We start from the raw sequence: 22,734 nt of genomic DNA, 5'->3' as shown, positions 1-22,734 counted from the left end.
GGCATTGATGAAATATTGGTGATCAGTTGCTAGTCATCAGCTGTCTCTGATGGCAGGCTCTCATGATCAGACATGTCATTGATCTGGAATATCAGTCATGGTGCCTATCATTGATGACCAACATCACTGATCAAAGATGACAGCAATCAATGACATCAGTGATCACAGACACTGCTGGTCAAGTCTGTCAATGAACAGGAATATTGATGACCAAATATCTCAGAAACCAGAGCTGAGAGGAAGTTCAGCACCTGGAAGGAAGCAAATGGAGATGGGGTTTGTAGGAGCCTCGTTGAGCCCTCAGGGGTGGACCACAGGCTGGAGAAACCACAGCCTCCCTGCGCCTCCCCAGTATCCTCCCATTCACTAGGACCCCTGGTGCAGTGACAGGATCTCCAGATGGGAGCAATTCAGGGGAGGAGCATCAGGACGTCAGTGGCAAAATCAGACCCAGGCCCAACAGGGCCCCATCCTGGATTCCAGGGGCCTTCCCGTCGCAGCCACCCCGCCGACAAGAGCAATGCAATCTGGCTGCCCAAATTCACACCCGGGACTCGGCACCCTGGGAGCCCACAAGACAGGCCAGGGGCATTCACAAAAAGTATTTTATTATTCTTAACAGTACTCGCTTTAAAGGAATAAGAGGATAGCATACATTTTTTACAGACAATATATAAATGTTGTACATAATTAACAATAACTTAGTTCACTAATCCAAAATAAAACAAGCCAAATAAAACATAAAAACAGAAAATACTGCCGATTCTTTTTCTTATGCGGACACTAGTACAAAATAAGTTACTTCTGGCCTTGGTGCTCCCCGCAGCGACTGCCCATCCATATTGCACTTGGTCACTACATCAGCACAATCCTCCTCCTGGGCCAGGGGCCCCTCGCAGGCCATCACACCCCGCCATCACCGCATACAGAATCTAAGCTCGGGACACATTTATATACAGCTGTACCTTGGGAAGGATCCAGACAGCCACAGCAAAGCTGGACCTGGGACCCCAGCAGGGACACAGCCTCTCCCTGGGTCCTGGTCCTGACCTGCCCCCGACTCCTGCCTTCACCCCCTGCCAGGCCAGCAAATGCCAACCAGCCCTGGGAAACCAAGGGCAGTAAAGGCCCCTCCCCATTCCCAGCTTTCATACTAGGGCTGTGGGATCCCAGCTCTTTTCCAAAAACAATTGCAAAGCTCCAACCTTGTGTGTAGGGTTTACTCCTTTCGTAGCAGGGCTTCTGTGGCTATGTACAATCGACTGGACCCAAAAAGAGTTTTAAAATAAAACAACTCATCAGTGAGTTAAGCTTATGCATTTTTTTTAATATTTTTTCTTTTGTCTCAGAGTAGGAGGGGAGGGGGTTGAAGGGTTAGCAGAAAAAGGATGTATTTACAGGGTCCACCTGACAAACAAGACAGGCTGTGGCTTGCGCTAAGGGGACACAGTTACACCAGCTTCGGCCTCAAAGCCAAGGGAGCGATCTGGGAGACGTTTCCCCTTTCAAGAAAATGTTGTTTCCTTCCTGTGACCCAGCCCTGGCCTGGGAATCTGTGCAGGACCGCCCGTGATTGTCTCTGCCCTCCAGGGCCTGGCCCGTCAAAGCAGGCACCAGCTCACCCTCCCGGGGCCGTGGCCCTTCTGGCTTTGGCTCAGCCCAGCCTGGAGTTTGGCTGTTTCAGAGAGGGAAGCCAGAGGAGAAGAGGGTACAGGCTGAGGTCCCCACAAATCTGCCCCCTAGAGCCCTGGCAAGTGGACCCGCCAAGTCCCGAGGAAGAACCGGAGGACTTGGGACAGCTCAGACCACCAAGTCTCCAAGTCCTTGTTAGAAACAAGAGCAAAATAAATTATTTTTGCTTAATCCTTTTTCCTTCTAAAAATGGTTGCCTTCGTCTGTCCCGTCCCCTCCTTTTCTCTCCATAAAGTTGTCCTTGTTGTTCTCCAAACAACTGTCCATGCAGGAAACCCCACCTGGGCAGCGGCCGGGTGCGGAGGCAGTCTCTCAGCGGTGGGGAACATTCACAGTAACTGCTGGCAGGCTGCTGGGCGCCCTCCAGGAGAAGGGGTGCTGGACCGAGCCAGGCTGGCAGGAGTGGTGTCGGTCTTCGGGAAATGCTGGGCAGCTAAGGGTTTGGTCCACCCATCCTGGGAGTGCCCGGTCCTCGACGTCCATCTGTTCTCTAGCCCATAGCGGTCACCATGCTGGATGGGTGGGGGTGGCCGAAGGAGAGGCTCGAGGAGGGGTGTATGGGCGTCGGAGTGGGCAGGATGTGTCCGGAGTGGCTGAAGGGCGGGAGGTGGCCCACAGGTGCCATGTGTCCAGCCAGGGCAGCTGCGCTGAAGGGGGATGACTTCTCCTGCATGCACTTTGACAGCTCCTCAAAGCACTCCGCCCCTTTCTTGCTCTTCTTGGACTTGTTGGACATCTTCCGGTTCCGAGTCTGGATCCCTTCCTTCTTCATGGTCAGTGGCCTGTTAACCTAGAGGCAACCACCAGCTTTCAGAGGGCCAGTTCTTTCCTCCAGCAACATGTCCCACCCCTGCCACAGCGTGGACCAGAGGCAGGTCAAGCTGAGGGTCCCAGGAAGCCAGGAATTGTGCCCGACCTTCACAGTCCCATCACCAGATGGCTACAATTCCAGGAAGGGCAGGTTCTGGTGTATGGGGTTGATCCACACCCTCCCTGGCTCTGCCCACCGCATACCAGCACTGCGCAGCCAACTGAAGTCCTCCCCTCCACCTTGACCTTTTTTAAGCAGAGAAACCACTTCCTTACCCCCTGAGACCCTGTCCTAGCCAGCTCCATCTCCTGAACAGAGGCAAGGCGCCCCCTCTTACGGGAAGCCCTTCTGGCGCTCGCTCAGGGCAGCGGCTTCCCAAGCCAAGCCAAGCTGGATATTGTGGCTGGGGCCTCTTGCCTGGCGGCACAAAGAGCAGAGGTCCCCAGGGAGGGGTGGGGCGGCCGGGGCGGGGCACACTCACATTGTGCAGCTTGTAGTAGAGGCCACAGGCGTTGCAGACAGGGTCCCCGTTGGCGTTTCGGCGCCATAAGGTGGTGGTTGTCGTCTGACAATTTGCACAACAGGTGCCGGCTCTTCTGGCTGCCGACTGGGAGGGCAAGGCAGCGTCAGCAGGCTGGGCTCCCACGCCCACCTCGACCTCCCTCCCTGACCCTCGCTCCAGCCCCAGTCCCCACCAACTCAGTCAAGGAGGGCTAAATCTCACAGGGGAATCAAAGCATCTCAGAACCATGGAATTTCAGAATTTGAGAATGAAATGTCAAGACTCACAGAACTTTGGAATAAAGAACTCTCAGAAGCCTGATGTTAGAATCAATGAGATTGCAAGAGCTAGAGGGCAGAATTAGCTACCTCCCCCAACTACCCTGCACTCTAACTCCATAAATGGGGAAACTGAGGCCCTGAGAAGGGCCTCTCTAGTAGCACAGGCATCCTGAGGCCGAGCTGGCTTGGTCCCCCTTGAGCCCCTGGATCTGGGGCTGATTCTGTGTCTCCTCTAGCACAACTCTGCTCAAAATCCATAATCCTGGGTGAGCCAGTATAGCTGAGGCCAGCACAGGTTTACAGAGTGCAGAGCTGCACCGTCTCACGCCGTAGCAGCTGGCCACAGGGAGCCATTTAAATAAGATCTAACTACAAATTAACAAAATTAAAAATCCAGTTCCCTCAATTGCACTAACCACATATCAAGTGATCAATATTCACATGTGGCCAGGGGCTACCACAGTGGGCAGTGCAGACACAGAACTTTTCTATCCCTTCAGCTGACCCGAATGCTGATCCCCACCTATGCAGCCACCCCTACCCCAACCCTGAGAGCTTTAACACCCCCAGCCCCTCTGAGTCCTAGTCCCTCAGGAAACGCCTGGCAGAGGCAGGGTCTGGAAATGAGTGCCTGGTCCCTGGAGAGAGAAGCCAGCGGGAGGCTTTACCCAAGAAAGCAGATCCCTTCTCCCGGTTCCACCAACGCCAACCCCACAGTGACAGAAGGGGTCCCCCAACACTTCCCAGAGAACCGCAGGCAGGAGTGCACCAGGTGGCAAGTGTTGGGAGCTGGAGGCTGAGGCCTGCAGAGCCTGGAACGGCCCCAGGCCCAAGCCTGGTCACAGAAGGGACAGAGGGACTGCAGCCGCGGGGGCAGGGAGGGGTGAGTAAGCAGCCTGAAGCTGGAATTCTGACTCAGGGGCCAACGCCGCGTCCTCCACCTCTACCCCCACCCGGGCCTCACCCCGCCCTCGCTCCAGGGGAAAAAAAAGGCCCCCAAAGCAGGGAACGATTTAAGCCTCATAAATCACTTCGCCCTGAAAAAATATATTTATTATTCTTAGCATTTTACGCATTATTTGCAGAGTGGAGGGTATTAGAAATTTCAAAACAGCCCAGCAAGAGGCAGGACTGAGCTGAGGAGACTCTAAAAACTCGCAGAGTCCGGAAACAGATACATGAAGTTTCCTTATCTTCAGGCTGCAGATGTCCGGATAGGAAACTCCGGCAGGAGATCCGAAAGGGCATTTTTTTAAAATCACTCAAATGAAAATACACAGTATAGGTGACTCCATGGAAAAATAATAAAGGGCAGGTTTTTTTAGCGGCCGGTGTGAGTTTGTGTTTTATTTAAATAAGCACGAGGAGCTTGTGAGTGGGGCTGTTGGGGAGGGCTGAGCCACAAGGAAAAATACTTCATGGCCCTATTTTTAAAAAAGAGCTAAGCAGAGGCCAGAGGACAGGAGTCCAGCCCGTGGACACTCAACTTTGGGGATCCCGGAACACAGTGGGGTGGCGCAAGGGTACCCGGTGGGCTCCCTATACCCGAGGAGGAAATCTGGCCCGAAAGAATCTGGCCAGAAAGAGGGATGACCCAACTGACATCCCAGTGCTTTTCATGACAAAAGAGGATTTCAAGCGGCAAAGCGTCTGCATTTGAAGGAGTTTTTTTCCCCTTAATTAACCGCCAGCTCCTGCCCAGAAGCCCCCTCCCAGCCACCTGTGCCCACTCCTACCAGTCTTCGCTTGGGCTTGATGAGTGGCCGGTTCTGCCCGTTCATTTTGTGGTAGAGGCCACAGGCATTGCACAGGTAGTGGCCGGTGCCGTCCCGCCGCCAGAGAGGGGTGGCTGTGGCCCCGCAGTTGACGCACTCCCGGCCTTCTGCAGGGGGACAGGGAGAGACACAGGGCCTGCTTAACCGGCAAGGTCTCTGGAGGGAACCCAGGGCAGGCGAGCACCGGCCAAGCAGTGCCGGTGCCTCTCAGGCACACGGTTGGCCTGGGCCTGGCTGCGACGGCCTGGGCAGGAAGAGGGACCCAGAGGGTTTCCCACATGGGAGGGGGCCCAGGTCCAGAGTCCTTTAAGGCCAAATCCCCTGCTTCCAATCCTCCCGAGGAGAGATGGAAACGAAGGAGGAGGGGAGGAGGGGCCCAGGGCCCCAGGCGTTCTGGAGCAACCAGGAGCGTATTTACTGCAAACTTTGCCGAGGGTAGGGCAGTGGCAGGAGTCACCCAGCTCAACCTGGCTGGGCCCAGGAGGCTCTCTCCTTCCCGCTCCGGCGCGCCTCTTTCCCTCTCCTCTTTTGTCCCTCTCCTTTCTACCCAGCTGTGTCTGCCCCAGCCCGTCTTTCTGCTCTAAGTCCAGAATCATTTCCCTCTTTCTCCCCAATTTTTCTCCTCTTCCACCGAAGCCCTAGAATTTTTCTGAGACCTGGAAAAAATGGACCGAAGTTGTTGTTCTTTAAAATAAAATAAATAATAAGCTCTTTCTTTTTTAGATAAGTGGCCTCGGTTTTTTGTTTGTAATTTTTTTTTCCAGTTAAAAGGCCATCTGGAATTCAAATAAAATGCAAAACAAACTTGGGGAAAAGGACCAAGAAAACACAAGCTGAGGGGCCAGAGCAGAACTGGGATCCTGAGCCTGGGCTCAGCGGGGGCTGGGACCAGCGGGGGCTGGGGCTGGGGCTGGGGACGAAGTTAAGCAGGATCGCTGCCTGGCATCGTGTTCCCCAGGAAGTTGTTCTTGATTTAGTTTAAAATAAATGAGCAGTACAGACTGGCAAAAGAAGGTGGTTCCTGCCCTCAGGAGTAACTGTTTTAAAAACCTTCCTGCTCTGTGGCTCAAAGGGACCAGGTAAAGAGACATGGATAGCAGGAACTCCACACTAGCCACCAGTTTCTGGGTTTATGCTCTGTGGCCAGATTCTTGGACAAACCCAGTTTGGCCAGCTGCGGGAAAAGGGGCGGGCACACTGCAGTTTCATCCCCTCACTCCAGCCCTCAGGGAGGGAGAGGGAAGGGCCTGGCCAGGGCAGGGAGCAGGAGCAGGTCCCGGGAATTTTGCTTTGGGGGAAATCTCCCAAGGAGATGGGGGATCCATCGAAATCCCAAGATCAAACTGATTGAGTTGGAGACCCAGATTCCTTAAGGGTCTGGAACCTCCGGAATGCCTGAAACATGCACACACAACATGCACGCATGCTCCCAAACACATGCACATACAGACTCACTTCCCTTGCTTCACATGCTAAGTCCTGAGGTGGCTTGAATTTTCACTTAGGATTCAGGAAGGGGAAGGGGGAATTCCCATTCTGTGTCCTGGTCAGGCAGTGACCAACCCTGGGTCAAGGAACTGAACTTTGGGGGTCCACCGGAAACACTTAAGAAAATGGTAAAAGTTTTAGAGTCTCCTCTCTCCCACCCAGGGGTCTCAAACATCTGTTGGGGACTATTAGAGAGGACATCACCCATTCCCAGATCTGGGAAACCGACATTGCCCCCTCTCCCAAGTCACAGCCCTCCACCACAAAAACGCAAATGCTCCCCTCTTCCACGAAGTCCCCAGCACCTGCCTTTACCTGAACAGGAACGCGCCTTGCTGCGCTGCTTAGGGGTGAAGCTGGAGGCCGGTCCCCCCAGGAAGCCCCCGGGGTGGAAGAGTCCACTGCTGTAGTCGTGGGCCGCCGCCGGCACATAAGAGGGGTAAGTGGGGATGGGGTGGTGTGTAGCAGGCTGGGTGCCCATAGTGGCTAGGCCTGGGCGCAGGGGACTGCCACTTTCCATCTTCATGCTCTCTGTCAGTGACACCTGGTACTTGACGCCGTCCTTGTCCTCTCCTCGGGCTGCGCTACCCCCCGCGGAAGATGAGCCTGGAGAAGCAGCCCCCGTGGTGCTGGGGTCAGGAGACACTTCTTTCGGTGGAGTGGGTGGGAAGCCGAAAAGGTGGGAGCCAGAGTGGGCTGCTGTGGGGGTGAGGGAGGCCACTGAGCTCCCGCTGCCTCCCCCGCTCCCACCCCCAGCCCCTGGGTACACAGAAAGTGGGCCTCCAGGGCCTCCAGCAGCTGAGGGATGCAGTGGCGTCTTGGAGAAGGGGCTCACGGTCCAGGGGTTGTGGTGGTGGGCCGCAGCGGCAGACAGGGCTGCTTTGCCCCCGTCCAGCCAGGGCAAACCCGGGCTGTGCAACAAGTGTGGGCGGCACATCTGGCCTCCAGTCAGGCGGGCTGCGGGCAGAGAGAGAGAGGGTCAGGGTGGGCAAAAAGATCAGGGTAGGCAGAGGTAGGGACAGACATGAGATCACGACTCCCAGAACCAGCAGTCATCGCCTCCCAAAAAAAACCAGAAACATAACACTCCACCGGTAATAATCAGGAATGTCAATCCGAGCTGAAGGACAAGTGGCATAGAAGGAACCCCACCGGACAGGCCCTACAGGGAACCCTCACGGGCCAGCTGAAAGTGGGCAGAAACCCTGTAGGTCCCAGACCCTCCCCAATCGGCCGCTGTCCCCACCTTTCCCGTCCCGATTTTTCAGCAGCTCTATTCCTGCGGATCCCACATCCGGGAAGCAAGCAGCCGGGCCCTCCTCCCCTACCTAGCCTGGCGCGCGGCGCCTGGGTTCCCATCACCACCGGCCCAGCGCTCACCGTGCGCGGGGCTGTAGGAGACGCGCGCCCGCGCGTGAGCCGGGTTGGCGTAGTAGGGGTTGCCCTGCGAGTCGAGGTGATTGAAGAAGACGTCCACCTCGTCTGGAGGCAGCAGCTGCGCGGGTTCCATGTAGTTGTGCGCCAGGCCCGGGTGGTGCGAGTCGGGGTGCTGCGCATTCAGCACGGCCGGGTGCGCCATCCAGCGCGGCTGCTCCGGCGCCACCTCCATGGCCGGCGGCGGCGGCTCGGGGTCTGGGTGGAGGCGGCAACGGCCCTGCGCGAGGAAGGGGGCGTGAGGCGTGCCGCCAGGGCCTGACAGCCCCAAAGTCCCACCACGAGGTGTCCCGCGCGCCGCGGAGCCCCAGCCCAGCTCCGATGAGAAAGAGCACCAGTCCCGGGTGGGAGGAAAGCCCAAGGCTCAAAACGAAAGGAAGGCGGGGGAGGGGGTTCAGCCACGCACACTCACGTGGTGACCCGCGGCTGCAGAATCACACACCCGTGCACATGGGGTCACACCCGGGGACGGGTCCCGACACCAGTGACCCCAACAAACGCACAGAGCAGCACTTCAGTCGGACACTCACACTGAGCCCCCCCGCCCGGTAGACAAACACATGAACACAGACTCAAAAGTTGCAGACAGGAATCCGGGCACCCAGTGGGGCACTTGATCCCAGCAACACGCACACACCCACGCTTGGCGCCAGATACTGACCTCAACCCCCAAAACATGTACACGCAGCCCCCTGAGTGCAGTCCTAAGCGGCACAATCAGGACCTCTCAACAAGGCACACCAAAGCAGTAGCCCGCAGCCTGGTCACCCCGCCCTAAGTCCCCCCAGAGTCCCCTCAAAGCTAGGAGCGCCCCAGGCGGCTCTCGAACCCCAAACTTACACACGCAGCCGTGGGGAGGGTAGGGACTCGGCCTCAGAGTGAAGGAGCTCCGGCGGGAGCCCCGGGGGCGACGGGCCCAGGGACAGCACGTCCAGAGGCTGGCGGGGCTTACAGGGTAGGAGCAGGGGGTAGCTTGCGCCTCGGCCTCGGGCCCTCCCGGCTCCGGCCCCTCGGCATCCTCCGGCCGCCCTGGCGCCAGCTGCCTACTCCTGCACAGACATGAAGCGGGGGCAGCGCACGCCTAAGAAGCCCACGCCAGCCAATCAGCGCCGCGCGCCTCCCAGCCTCCGCCTCCCATTGGCTGCGTCCGCAATTCCCGAACCGCTGGACTCCCGGACTGACCCGCGGGCCAGCCCCCCTCCGCCGGCGGGTCCCCTCCCTGCGCGCTCCTGGAGGCCCCTGCTGCCAACGCGCCCCACCACTAAGGGACCCTCACCCCAAGGCCCGATCCCTGCAGCCCCTCTTGCGAACACTCCGGGATCCCTTGACGCTCTGGGCGTAACTAGCAGTAACTAACCAACTGCCCCCTCCCCAGGAGCCCGGGCCGCGCACCCTCTGGATGGCCTCTCCCCGAGACTCTAACCCCGCCACGCTCCTTCACTGCTGAACGTGGTCAGTCCGAGCGCAGTTACCTACCCAGATCTTTCCCTCCCCTAGCTCGGGCGCTGTCTGAGTGGACGGGGGGTTGGGAGGGCATGCAGTACAGCGGTGGAACAGCAGGAGCCGGGAGGGGCAGAGAGGGGCAGGAACTACAGGGCTCTAGAGGGCACCTGGGCCTCGGACACGCGGCCGCTCAGGGCTGTGCTTGACCCAGTGGAGGTGGCCGGGCCGGTGGCTCCAGAGGGGGGGAGGGGGCATCCCCTCCCCAGGCGTGGCCTTCGCAGGCCAACGGGCCCAATTGCCTGGGGCGAGGCCATGGAGACCCGGACTGGCGCCGGCGCCAGCTGGAGGGAGACGCCCCCGGGCAGGAGGTGGCATTTTTTCCTCCAGGGGTCCCCGAGGTGGCCTCTGGTGAGGGGGAAGCGGTGGTCTGAGGTCTCAGTCTTCTAAGTCACCTGAAACTGCTCCCCACTCACTTCCAGCCCGGAGATCGGCTCTATGAGTCGAGTGGGCCGGGCGCACAAGTCTTGCTCCCTCCCATTGTACAGACTGGGGAGACCAAGGCTCGAAGGCGGCCCCGGACCGAGGAGGGGTTCCAGGACAAAGGCATTTGGGGGGACCTAGACAGGTGCCGAGTACTGGGGGGACTCAACAGCGTCCTCCAGCCCTCTTCCCTGTTGGTCCCGAGGCTGGCGGGGTAGAAGTCCAGAGGGCCCCTGGGTGGGTCGGGGGCAGGAGGAGGGCTGGGGTCCCGGCCACCCCCGGGAGAGTGGGGGAGGGGCAGCGGGATTGACAGTCGGTAATTGGGTAACTGGAGGCGGCTTCTCCGGCCGGGCGGCCCCGCCACCGCGACGCCGAGCCCCTGACGTCACCCGATTCGCCAGGAAATGAACTTTTTAATAATCCGAGGAGGGAGGAAAGCCCTCGGTCCCCTCAGCTCCGGGGGCGCCCGGCTGGGCCCAGCTCCGCGGGCGCGCCCCCGTCACCCCCTCCCAGGCCAGCTCAGGGCAGCGCCAAGGGGGCGCGGGGCTCAGGCTGAGGCCTCCTCCTGCCTAGGCGTCTGGCGTCCGTTTGTCTGTCCAAGGCCCCAGCGCAGGTAAAGCGCGGGGCTGGGGGGCGCAGAGCTCCATTGGGCTGGGAACCAGCGCGTCTCGTGCCCTTGGGGGACCCGCCTGCCCGAGCCGCCTGCTGAGCCTCCCGCTCCCCTCCACTCTGGAGCGCGCGGAGCCCAGTCTGCTCGGAACTCCACTCTGCGGGAGCGGAGGCCGGCGCCAGCCCGAGAAGGCGCGCCGGGGCGGGAGGCCGAGCGCGAGGCCCTTGGCGCCGGGCCTCCGCGGCCAGGCCGGGCAGGTGAGCCGTCTCCGTGTCTCCCAGTTCGTGCTCCCCTCAACGCGTGCGGTCCCGCCGGGACCCACTGTCTCTCTGTCCGTCTGTTTCTCAACTTTTCCCATCCTTTAGCTTACGATTCTTCATCAATGCGTAAAATGAGATCGCCGCGGAGTTCGAGCCTATTTGGCGTCTCCGGAGACTAGCAAGACCCTCTCAAAGACACCGCGTCCCCAGGGATAATCGCCCGTGTCCGGCAAAGCTACCCTGCTCGAGCGCGAACCCTGGGACCCAGCGCGGAAGGCAGACCGGCAGCTGGCCGCTGGGCTGTGAACACCAGGGCCGAGCGGAAGCTTCCCGCCCGGCCGCGATCGGTGCGGCGGCTCTCAGGGAAGTGGCTACGCGCGGCCCTCGAGAAAGCAGGTAATTCTCCTTTTTCTCCCACTGGCGCGGTAAAAACTACCCCCTCCCCCGTTCTGTGTGTATCCCCAGTTTCAGCGCAGCGAGCTCGGCGTCTAACCCCTTCGCGGCAGGGTCCCGGCCACTGCGGTAGTGGAGGTGGCCAGCGTGGCTGAGTCCCCTGCCCAAACGTCAGCCCTGCACTGCCGCCTGCCTTGGCACAGAGCGGAGCGAGGGAGGGGATTTAATTACCCCGCTCGGCAGCTCAGAAAATCGCCGCACAGAGGGGCTTAGCAGGACGGCTAAGGAGTGCTTGAGCGGGGGCCTCAGGAGACCTGAACCAGCCTCCTTGTCCGCAATCTGGGTGTAGAGGAAAAAAAGGAAAGAGGAGTTCTGCCAGGTCCCTTCAGGCCTTGGGGTTGCCTTCCTCGACAACGCAGGCAGGGGACGGCTTGACCGAAGCCTCCACATCGGTTGCAGGTCCTGCGTAGGATGCGGGACTGCTGCATTCTCTGGCGGAAACGAACCCGCCTGGGAAAGAGAAATGTGGCGCCAGGTAGCACGGCGCCCAGATGGACAGTAAAGGGGGACCCGCGCTCGTCAATGTCTGTGTGAGTCAGGCAGACCGAGGAACACCAACCGGGCCCCTCCCCACTAGGCCGAAGACATGGTCCTCCCACCTCGGGCCCCAAACAAACTCCCGGGGAGGGTCAACGCAGCCCCCAGAATCGGCTGGGGTCTTGCGGCGCTGTTCCAGACCTGGTGAGAGCAGATTTACTCCTGTTTATGGGCTCGAACTTTGGGGTCCCCAGAACACCTTCAGAGGGACACGTTCCCTTTTTCAGTATTTTGTTTGTTCGGGAGCATAGCTGGAAATGCTGGCGCTGCCATCACATTAAGAAGCTGTCACTTTCCTTACTTGGGAACAAGATTTCTCCGAGGACTGGAGAAGGTCATTCAGGAAACAGAATTTTCGAAGGACCCTTTTCAAGTGGCCCGAGAACTCACATAGGTGATCGCCACAATTTGACCTGGGTGCTTCTGCCTGGGAGCTGGGGAGGTAGCAGATCTGGTATCCGGTTCTAGAGTGCTTCTCAGGCCTCTACTAAGCCGCTGGTCCCAGGTGGGACACAGAGCTGCCCAGGTCTCCCCGGCCATCCAGCCCTCCCCTCTGAGCCCTTTGTTTAAACTTAGCTCATCCGAGGTGGCCCCTTTGGGACCATAAGTTTGCCCTCCCTTTGTAACCTAATTCTTCTCGCCTTTTCCTTATGGGCAGCTAATTGGCCCGCAGTGTGGGGCTGGGGGTGGGGTGTCAAGGAAACCCATTTGCTATGGGATTACCTTCCATAGAGAAATTTAATTCGCAACCCAGCAGCCTCCCAGTCCCACATTGGCAATAAACCTTGAGGGGTACGGGGAGGAAGTGGGATGCCTTAGCAGATGGGTTTGGAAGTTCCCTTAAAGCCGAGGCATTAGATCTCAGGCCAGCAGCCATCCCTGGAGGGGGGGAGGGGTGTGCCCAAGGAGGGACTACGGCTATAACGGCCCCTCCTGCTCTTTGGGGTTCAATTCCAGCCCCCCAAAGCAGAAGGCTCCCTCCCTCGGCCTCAGTGCAGGCTCTCCCACCCCATTCCTGTTCTGCGTCTTTGGGAATTGTAGAGACTGTGGCCCCCCACGTCCTAGGTTCCTCGGCACCCTGGACCCAGGCGCCTCCGAGATTCGATATCGCTTCTGGCTTCTGACCCCTACCTTAAAGCCTGGCAGGCTCCCCGCGGGACCCTGCTGAGACCCGGAGACAATCGGGCCGTGCTTCTCCCTCCTCCACGAACAGCCACGGTTTACTCGGAGGGTTTACTCGGAGGGTTTACTCGGAGCGGCAGGGGCCGGCGGCCTGACAACTGGTAAATCCGTTTCGTTAGACACAATTTGTCTGCAATTTGTCAACCCGCCTGGGAAACGCTCTCCAGACGCCTTGGCTGCCGCACGGGCCCTACCTGGTTCTCGAATCCTGCCTGCTCATAAACGAATCCCAGTACGGGGTGCCTGCGTAGACCTGGAGCTCACCACCAGATGTTCCCAACCTCGGGAGAGGAGGCTTTTTCCAAAACAACGAATTTCCTTCCTTGTTTTCCGGTAAAGGAGCGGCCGCCACACATGGGGGCCCTGAACGCGGGGCCTTTCCCCTCGGAGTTGGAGCAACCCGGAGTTCAAGCCTGGCCGCCACCGAATAATTTTAAATGCCCGGTTTTCAGACAGATCCAGAACGTCGTCTACGCCTACCAGCGGCAGATCTTCGAGCCCGCGGCGGCCCCATTCTTATTGAAATCCCACTAAACGGATTCAGACTCCGGCTTGGGGTGGGGGGAGACTTCCAGACCCGGCGCTCTGCCCCACACGCACCCCAGTCACACAGGATAAAGGTCTGCGGGGCGCAGCGCGCGGGGGCGCAAACAGGAGCGAGCCGGGTTAAGCCGCGAAAAGCCGGCGCACGGGACCAGCCGGCAGGTGCAGCCGTCGCTCGGCTGCCCGGCTCGGACGCATCCGCCGCCGCGGCCTGGGGGTTGGGGGCGACCGAGACAAAGGCCCCAGTTCGGGGGGCAGGAGGCGGGGGTGCTTTGCGAGGCTTTGGGAATGCCGGGGTCTCGTGGCCTGTGGCTCCGAGAAATGGGAAGACAGGAGGCCCGAGGCGGGCCTGCTGTGCCCGGATCACCAAATACTCCCTCTGGTTGAAGTCCCTATAACCAGGGTTTCCGGTCTCTGGCAAGGCCAAGGCGAGCCCCAAAGGTAGGGGCCACAGGGCAAACGGACCAAGAGATTCGGGTGCCAGGCGGGCCGGGCCGGGCCGGGCCGGGGGCGGAAAGGGCCCGGCCCGGGCGGATGGAAGTGGAGGGAACTCACCGAGCGAGGCGCGGTGGGCGGCGCCCCCGGGCGGACGGGGCCGGAGCAGAGCTGGGAGCAGGGCGAGGTGCGCGGCAGGCGGGCTCGCGGGACCTGGGCGCGGGGTGGCGGCGCTCACCAGCAGAGCCTGGGCGGCACGCCGAGCGGCCGCATGGTGTTCAGCGGACTGCTTTTGTCCGCCTGGTGGGCGATGGGGCCCTGCTAGGATGGAGGTGGCGGCAGGCAATAGACAGACTTGAGCACCGAGCCCCGGCGGCGGCGCTGGCCTCCCTACCCTCCTCGTGCTCACGCTGCCTCTCTCTTCCCCCACCGGCCGCAACGCGGCTTTTTATTTCGACATCACTTTGCGGGGGGGCAGGGGGTGGCGACGGGGGCGGGAGCGCCGCAGGGGGCAGGAGGGTGCCCGGGGCTCTGCACCCGGCCTACCAGGTCCAGCCGCCTGGCCAGCCAAGGGCCGCTAGGCACTCAGGGCGTGCACACCCTGCGCATCCACACTCCAGGCCGCTCCCGCCCTCTCCGGAGCGCACACGCGCGCCCCTGACCTCAGGGATGCTCGCTCAGAAAGCTTGGGACACGTCTTTACTGAAACTCTCCCTGGGGACCCTCAGGAGCTGTGGGCACACGCACTCACTGACAGTGGTACACAGACGCCCGCTCCTCTGTCTTCAACCCACTTCCAGGAGTGCTCACATGGACACGCACACATGTGCACGCAGCTGTGGCCGTGAGGACATCCTCAGACAGACGGCCTGGGTCACACCGACACACACGGTCACACAATCAGATGCAACTTGGCACTCTGGCTCACACTCAGGACGCCCTCACTGCCAGGCTGGTTTAGCTAAGTGCAGGCGTAGCCCCTCTCCCTGTCCCACTCCCACTCCAGTTCCTAACTCTGGGGGACCCTGAGCACTTCAGAAGTCCACTGTCTGGCGTCCCTCTGGCCCATCTCCTTGGGGCAGACTCTCACAATGGGGGAAGCAGGGAAGGGTGCACAGGGCTTGTTCACAGAAGTGGGGGGGCAGGAGGAGGGGAGAAAGGGAGTGTGGAAGTCCTCATCCCCAGAAGGCCCCTGGGTTTGTGGGCAAAAAGAGTTCAGTTCTTGTGCTGCCAAAGTTCTTACTAAGGGATTGAGCCAGTCAGTGTCTCCCCACCCCGACCCCTGATTCCCATTCCAGCAGATCAAAGAGTGACCTGGGGACCTTGGGCCCAGAGAGAAAGTGTGTGGGCTTGGAAGGACTGGGAAATCTGTGCTCCTGTGCCCAGGTGTGCCCCAGAGGAGTGTTTCTGGCCCCTGGCCTTTGTGACACCTGCTGTCTATAGGTCTTTCTCCAAATCTGGTGGTGACTATTGCATTGTTTGTGTGTTCTATGCGTGTGGCTCACAGTCTATGTCCTGTGTGCCCAGGTGTGTCTGTGCACACTTATGAGCACACAGGAGTGTCTGCAAAACTGGATGTATTAGTATGTCCATTTCTTCTTGTGGGTTCCTGAGAGTTTGTGTATTGGGCGGTAGGTCACAATGTGGCTATTTCAGAGCATGACCCTGGAAGCTGGCACAAGAGAGTGTGTCTGTGGAAATGGTTGTGTGTCCCTTTGGCTCTGTGTCTGTGGGGTCATCATGTCAGAGACTTGTGTAAAGAGGGGTGGGGACTTCCAAGTGTTTGCCTGTGTGTCTGTAGCAGTGTGTGGCATGTCTATGAATTGGCGTGTTTTGGAGTGTGTGTTTGTGTGTGTATGTGCATGTATCTAGGCATGTGTTAAACTGTGTGTATTTTTGTTGTTGTTGTTTTGGTTTGTTTCTTGAGACCTGGTCTTGATCTGTTACCCAGACTGAAGTGCAGTGGTTCAATCACCGCTCACTGCAGCCTTAACCTCCCAGGCTCAAGCCATTCTCCCACCTCAGCCTCCTGAGTATCTGGGACCACAGGCATGTGCCACCATGCCTGGCTAATTTTTTTATTTTTATTTTTGTAGAAACATGGTCTCACTATGTTGCCCAGACTGGTCTCAAACTCGCGGACTCAAGCAATCCTCCCACCTTGACCTCCCAAAGTCCTGGGATTATAGGCATGAGCCACAGCGCCTGGCCTGTGTGTGTCTTTAATAGTTTGTACCTGGGTATCTGCATGTGTCCTCAAACTGGTGTATGTGTAGGGGTGTGTGTGTGGTATGTTGCATGTGTCTGGATGTCCATGTATAATTCTGTTTATTAATTGATGGCTGTTGGGGCATGTTGTTTGTGTGTTTGAACAGGTATTTGGCTGTGTGCGTGTGCATCTGTCTTTAACAGCATAGGTATCATTGTATATCATTGTATCTTTGAACTGATGGTGGGGAGGAGGAGATGTATCCGAGTGTGTCTGCATGTCTATGTACAACTCCATGTATGAATTGATGTATGTTGCAGTGGCTGTTTGTGCCTGCGTATCTGGGTTGTGAGTAACTGTATATATGACTATATCTTTGAAATGCATGTTTCTGTGGCCAGCACTGCCTTGTTCTGTGGACTGTGGAAAAGTGTGTCCTCGGTGACATGCGGGGTGTGCATCCTGCAGGATCACCCACCATCCAGACCTTCCTTAACCAGCAGGGCAGGCCGCCAGTGGAGCTCCAGGGTACCATTTGCTGGGGCACTTTCTGTCTGTCTGTGGGAGGGGAGATGAGCTGATAAGGCTTATCTGCTGTCTCCAGCGCCATGCTGAATAACTGCTCTAATGAGGTGTCCTCATTGGGACCACCAGATCCCAAGGCCCTGGGCCTCATTGGGGAGGGGCATGGGAGAGCTTGTCTGAAGCACAGGAGCAGGGCCTGGGTGCCTATGGGGCCTTTTCTACTTCTGTCTTATTTCCTTGGAAAGGGGGTTCCAGGCCTTGCACCTCCCCACCCCACCTGCCTCCTGCCTACTAGGCGGGGCTGGGCTGGCCAGGCCAGAGCTGGCTGGAGCCTTCCAGTCTCTGGTCTGTGGCCAGGTTCACAGCCTTGAGAGGGCAGGAGGTATGAGGCCTGGAGATGTGGGGCCCTCAGGGTGGGGTGGATGAAGAGAAATGGAGATTCGGTGACAGAAAGATCCACAGAGACAAGGAGTGGGGAAAGAGATGGGAGGCCCAAGGACAGATGTTTTAAAAACAATGAGGAAGAGGCACTGGTGGGGACAGGCCTGGGACTTCGGGACACTCGGAGACAGATAGAAATAAACAACTAAAAAGTGGCAGAAAGGGTCAGAAAGAAGGGAATAAAAGCAGAGAAGATGATAACCAGAGAGACATGGACAGAGACATGAGAGAGATAAGAGAGGACAGAGAGATAAGACAAAAATAGAGAGATGGGAAGAGAACCCCAGAGAGGCTCAAAGAGCCAATGCTAGAAGAGGGACAGGGATGGGAAGGGCCCCAGAGAGAAGAGTGGGGACACAAAGGAAAGATGGGCAGGATGAGATGGACAGACTGAGATGGAAAGACTTGGTGGCTTAGCCACCAAGCTCGAAGAACGCGCGGGAGGCCGGGAGCCCGGCGAGGCCGGGCTGGGCATAAGCTGCGGGCCGCGGGCAGGGCGGGACACCAAGGCACGGGCGGTGGCGGCGGGCAGGGGGCTCCGCGCGGGGCTGCGCCGCTGTCCGGGGTAATTTTTCATCTCGGGCCGGCTAATCTTTGTTCCCGGCGAAGATAATGAATAGCCAATCGTTATCTGCCCGGCTCCCGAAGGCTGCCGGAGAATGGGGTTGTACAGGGCTGGGAATTGTTTCCAAAGTGCCGCGGAATAAATGGTGTTCCTTATCTCTGCCTTCCAGATTATCGGAGCCCTTTCAGAGAGCGCACAACAAATGCGCCCGCCATCGAATGCATCATTTACCACCGCAGATCCGCGCGCTGATGGGCAGGCAGATAGCCGTCCGCTGGGGGCACGCGGGCTCCCCGTGCCCGCACCACCCGCCTGCCTGCCAGGGCCACTGAGTGTGCGCCCCGGTGTGCCCGGCGTGCTTGGATGGACACGTGGGTGTGCCAGTGCATGGGCTAATGCCGATGCTAGTGTGCGGGTGTGTCAAACAAGTGTACCACAAAAAAGTGCACGTGTGCGAGCCCATCCATGCACACGCATGGCAGGCGTGTGTGCTGAGCGCCCGGAGGAGATGTATCCGAGTGTGTCTGCATGTCTATGTACAGCTCCATGTATGAATTGATGTGTGTTGCAGTGGGTGTTTGTGTCTGCCTATCTGGGTTGTGGGCAACTGTATATATGACTACATCTTTGAAATGCATGTTTCACACACTCATGCGTGTGTGCTAAGTCCCCGGAGGCGGCCGATGAGGTGGTTGGAGGGTCCACACAGGAGGCGGTGCCACACTAAGCTTGTGGGCAAGCATGCGGCCCAGGGTGGCTGGACACGTGGCGGAGGAATGGGAGTGAAAGCCCGCGCGTCCGAGGGCAGCGGATAAGCATCCTGCGAGTGCCTCACTGTGTCTGCTCTGGAGGTGGCTGTTTAGGGGCGCACGCCAGAGGCCGCTAGGGTGGATGTGCTGTGTGCATGCAGTTGCCCACCCTACGTTGTGTTTCGGGGCACATAAGCTTCCTGTGCCTGCCAGGCATGAGTGTGCAAGTGTCGCCGCTCCCGCCCGGCGTGCCTTTGGGGTGTGCTCGGGTCTGCGTGAGGCTGTGTGTGTCCTGCTGTATCTCTGCCCAGGTGTGCCCAGGTGAGCTGCGAGAGGGGCACGGGGGAAGGGCAGTCGTCGGGGCCTGTCCATGTGCTAGCGTGGGTGGACTCCGGGCTGGGGAAGCGACAGGGAATGGTGTGTGCGGAGGTGACAGACGCCAGAGCGATGGGGTGGAACATGCTGTGTCACGGGAGACTTTCTTGATCAAAACGGAAAGTGCGAATGTGGAAGGAAGAGGGGCCGTCCGTGGAGTCTGGGGGACACCCGGGCATCTGAGGCTCAGAGCCTCTGCAGCTGGGACAAGGAAGCCCGAGCCCGCCGCCTGAGGTCCCCGCGCCGTGAGTGACACGCGCCGCCGACAAAGGCTGTATTTTTCCAGGCTCGCGCCCCGCCCGCGCGCGCGCGATGGTCCCCATGGCGACGCAGATAGCGCCGCAGCCATTTTCCCTATCTCCCCGGAGTCTATTATACGGCGGGATTAGCTCATCTCCAGGCAGGTCAAACCCAAAGTCACACAACCTGCGACGCGGGCCCCGCCCCCACTCCCCGGCCGCCCCTCCCCCGCCCCGTCCCTGTCCCCGGCCCCGGCCCAGCGACCCCCGGCCGCTGCCCAAGCGCAGGCGCAGAGCGCCACCTGGCGGCAGCGGGGTCTCGGGTGGGGTCCGCGGAGCCAGTTCCCGTGCAGAAGAGGTGGGTGAGGGTCTACCTCCAGAAGGCGGGCTCTGGGAGCAGAGGCTCTGCTTTGTCACCACTGTTCCTCAGGGCCAGACTAACACACAGTAGGTGCTCCATAAGTGTTTGTTGAAAGAATGGATGGAGGGAGGGATGGATGGGTGGATGGATGGGCAGGAAATTATAGACGGGGGCAAACTGCCAAAGGCTACAGTTTAGTTGGCAGCATTCTGAGAATGCATCCCACTGAATTTAGAATAAAAGCCAAACTCTTAGAACCTATGTAGTCGCCCTTACTGACCTCTCAGACCTGATTTCCTTCTTCCTCACTGCAGCCACAGTGACTCTCTTCCTGTTCCAGAGTGTTCCCACCCCAGGGCCTTTCAGTCTACTGTCCCCTCCACCCCGAATGCATTCCGCCTCCATTCAAGTGTCACTCTCCAAAAGCCAAGTTTCTCCCCTGTCCCCCACTCTTCTCTGTCTATGCATTTCTTTTATAGTGCTTAACACAGTCTGAAATAGTCTCACCCCTGTGCGTGTGTTGTCTGACTCTCCCTCTAGAATGCCAGGATCCTTGAGGGGGAGGGGGCAGGATCTCTTTTGTTTGTGGCTGCAGCTCAGCAACTGGAATCGTATCTGACAATTGGTTGGCATCAGTCGCAACTCTGGGAATGAGGGAATGAGGACTAGAGGGGGCTGGACGGGCCCAGCCACCTGCCTTCTTCATTGTCATTTCTCTTTATCACTACAGTAACTCCTCCTTCCCCCTATGACTTTTGTAAGTCATTCAGCAGCCACTCCAGCCCCACTGACCTGTCCCCATCCCAGAGGGGTCTGGGATGGAGAGAGAGAACCACTGAGGCCCCTCCACATCCTTGCACCCGCCGTGCCCATGGGGGCGGAGAACACTTCTCACCCAGCTCTCAGGGAGCGGTGGCCTCTCTAGGGAGGGCTGGCCTGCTGGCGAGACTTCACTCATAATACAAGATAATTATACCAGAGTTGTCATGAGGCAGTGATGATTAATTGCTGTGTGTGGGGCACGGACAGACAGCGAGGTATAGAGAGCGGAGAGAAGGCCGCAGCCCAACTGGGCTTCCAGGTGGGAGCTCAACCTGCCCATCTCTGCCATGGAAGGGACTCAGAGGTGTCAGGCCAAGCTTCACCTGCCCAGGCAGGCTTGTGACAAACTCCTTGGCCAGGAGCTCTGAGAATTAGCTTCACTTCCCTCAGAAATGCCCTAATTCCCTCCTGGAAGAGGAGCTGTGTGACAGCTCAGGCCAGGGTGTCAGGACTGCCTCCATCTCCTCCGCACACACATACCCCTACCAGCTGGGTGGCTGTATGCAAGTCATTTTTCTACTCTGAGCCTCAGGGTCTTCCTCTGTCCACCTCCCCCAAGGATTACTGGCAGAATTATGTGTGAGCATGCATTTAAAAAGAGTTCTGTTTTGTAAACCCAGGCTTTGCAAATTGGCAGCCCAAGTCTCAGGGGCCTGTGCAGTGACTAATCATTGCCAACATTTCGAAGTGAGAGATTTCACATAAAGAGCGTCATTTCGAGCTTCTCTTGAAAAGTTGTAAGATGAGCTGCCCTGGGACTGTATTCCTGAATGACAATATAATGGCGGAGTCCTGCAGTATTACCGCCTGTGGACTTGTGCACCAGGGTTCCCTCCCAACCGCTTCAGGTCCTCGGGTAAGGGATGTGCCCCTCATGGAAATACCAGGTGCTGTGGCTCTGCTGGTTTTGGCCTTCCATCTCTGTAGCCTTCCAATATCTTTCTCCTTCCAGGTACTGTAAACCACTGAGTAATTAATTAGTTAATAAATTCATCTCATCAGCACTTTTAAATAACGTGCTAGGCCACACTGTCATGGACCCCAGATATACAGCAGCAAACAAAACAGCCATGGTGCCCTCCCTCAGGGAGCAGTCAGTCCAGTGGAGGAATCAGATATGACTCACCATACTGATTGAAAACTCTCCACAAATTATGAGAAGAATGCTGAGGGAAGAAAGAACATAGATGGACTGCTGCTGAGTCCAGGCTTACTCACAGAGATCTATGCTGGCCAGGCCCTGTGCTAGGCAGCAGAGGACATGGAATAAAATCAAATATGGTCACTGTGTGCAGGCAGCTCACCGTGTGGTAAAGGAGCAGCCCCATCAACAGGTTCTATGAATTCCAGCCTGTGAGAATTGGAACCACAAGGTGAATTTTGGAGGAGAGGCACTTACACTAATCTGGAAGCATAATATGTAAAGAGTACCTACAAATCAATAAAAAATAAAATAGAAAAAAAATGAGCAAAGCATATGAACAGAAAATTCAATGGAAAGGAAATAGAAATGGCTCTCTTAAATGAAAGAAAACATACCCTCACTCAGAGAAATGAAGATTTAACCCATGTCAGGATACTTGGGGTGAAGGAAGTGTTCTAAAATTAGATTGTGGTGATGGTTTATAACTCTATAAATTTACTAAAACTTATTGAAGTGTACATTTAAAACAAATGAACTTTATAGTATGTCAGTTATATCACAATAAGGCTGTTTTAAAAATAAAAACACTTTGAGATACCATTTTATACCTGTTGGTATTAGCAAATGTCAAAACACGGGATAATGCATTATGTTCCTAAGGGCATGGGGGAGACAGCCTGGGGCAAGCGTCCACTGATGCACTCTCTGGTTGGGGTGGTCAACAGGACGCTATCAAACTTACAAATACATTTACCCTTTGAGCTGAGAATTCCACTCATAGGACTTTATCTGATAGATATGATTTACATCTGTAAAATGTATAAGGAAATTCACCAGAGCCTCATAGATTATGGCAAAAGTTTGGAAACAAAAGATGTTTGTCTACAGGTGAAATGTTATGCCACTGCCAAAAAAAAAAAAAAAAAGAAAGAAAAAGAGAGAGAGAGAAAGAAAAGACAAGAAAAAGGAAAGAGTAGCTCTTTGCATACTGATACGGCATAATCCCAAGATAGAATTTGTGTGAAAATAAAGGTACAGTACACTAATGTGTTGCCACTTGATTAAGAACTGGGGTAAGGAGAGAAAATATATACATTTGCTTACATATTTACAGAATTTCTCTGGATGAAAAACAAAAGAAGCTGTTAACAATGGTTGACATCTACATATATCCTATATAGGAAAGTGAGATTAAAATGCAAAATGAAAACTTTTGACTACAAAGTAAAGACGGAAAAAAGAAGTTTTCGAGGAAGAAAAGCCGGGGGAGAATTCCAGCCACTCGCTAAAACATAAAGAAGCAAGAATTCCCTTGCCCTATTACCAGGAATGTAAATTGTTCCAACAATTTTGCAGAATAATTTGGCTGTTTCTGGCA

General features: G+C 57.1%; 1 protein-coding gene and 1 long non-coding RNA gene across 5 annotated transcripts; one reads left to right on the top strand and one right to left on the bottom strand.

Moving 5' to 3' along the window:
• Positions 1-586: 586 nt before the first annotated feature.
• On the bottom strand, positions 587-14,666 carry GATA2 (GATA binding protein 2). 4 transcript variants are annotated; one of them, XM_033210879.1, is made up of 6 exons: positions 14,047-14,666; positions 7,930-8,203; positions 6,865-7,506; positions 5,023-5,168; positions 2,985-3,110; positions 587-2,482 (listed from the first exon to the last, which is right to left on the bottom strand). In XM_033210879.1, exons 2-6 carry the CDS (start codon positions 8,156-8,158, stop codon positions 2,183-2,185), a joined length of 1,443 nt encoding a protein of 480 aa, XP_033066770.1. In that variant the 5' UTR covers positions 8,159-8,203; positions 14,047-14,666; the 3' UTR covers positions 587-2,182. The 4 variants fall into 4 exon arrangements, with proteins under 4 accessions (XP_033066770.1, XP_033066773.1, XP_033066772.1 ...); XM_033210882.1 differs by lacking the exon at positions 14,047-14,666 and adding an exon at positions 13,143-14,020; XM_033210881.1 differs by lacking the exon at positions 14,047-14,666 and adding an exon at positions 12,898-13,131.
• LOC117083342 lies at positions 10,151-22,282 on the top strand. Its single transcript, XR_004437055.1, has 3 exons — positions 10,151-10,773; positions 10,882-11,172; positions 17,836-22,282. It is a non-coding gene; the product is annotated as an uncharacterized LOC117083342 (long non-coding RNA).
• Positions 22,283-22,734: the final 452 nt, after the last annotated feature.

This window comes from Trachypithecus francoisi, unplaced genomic scaffold (assembly GCF_009764315.1).
Source record: "Trachypithecus francoisi isolate TF-2019V2 unplaced genomic scaffold, Tfra_2.0 Lachesis_group0, whole genome shotgun sequence".
Taxonomy (NCBI): Eukaryota; Metazoa; Chordata; class Mammalia; order Primates; family Cercopithecidae; genus Trachypithecus; species Trachypithecus francoisi.
This window is presented reverse-complemented; position numbering and strand designations above follow the sequence as displayed.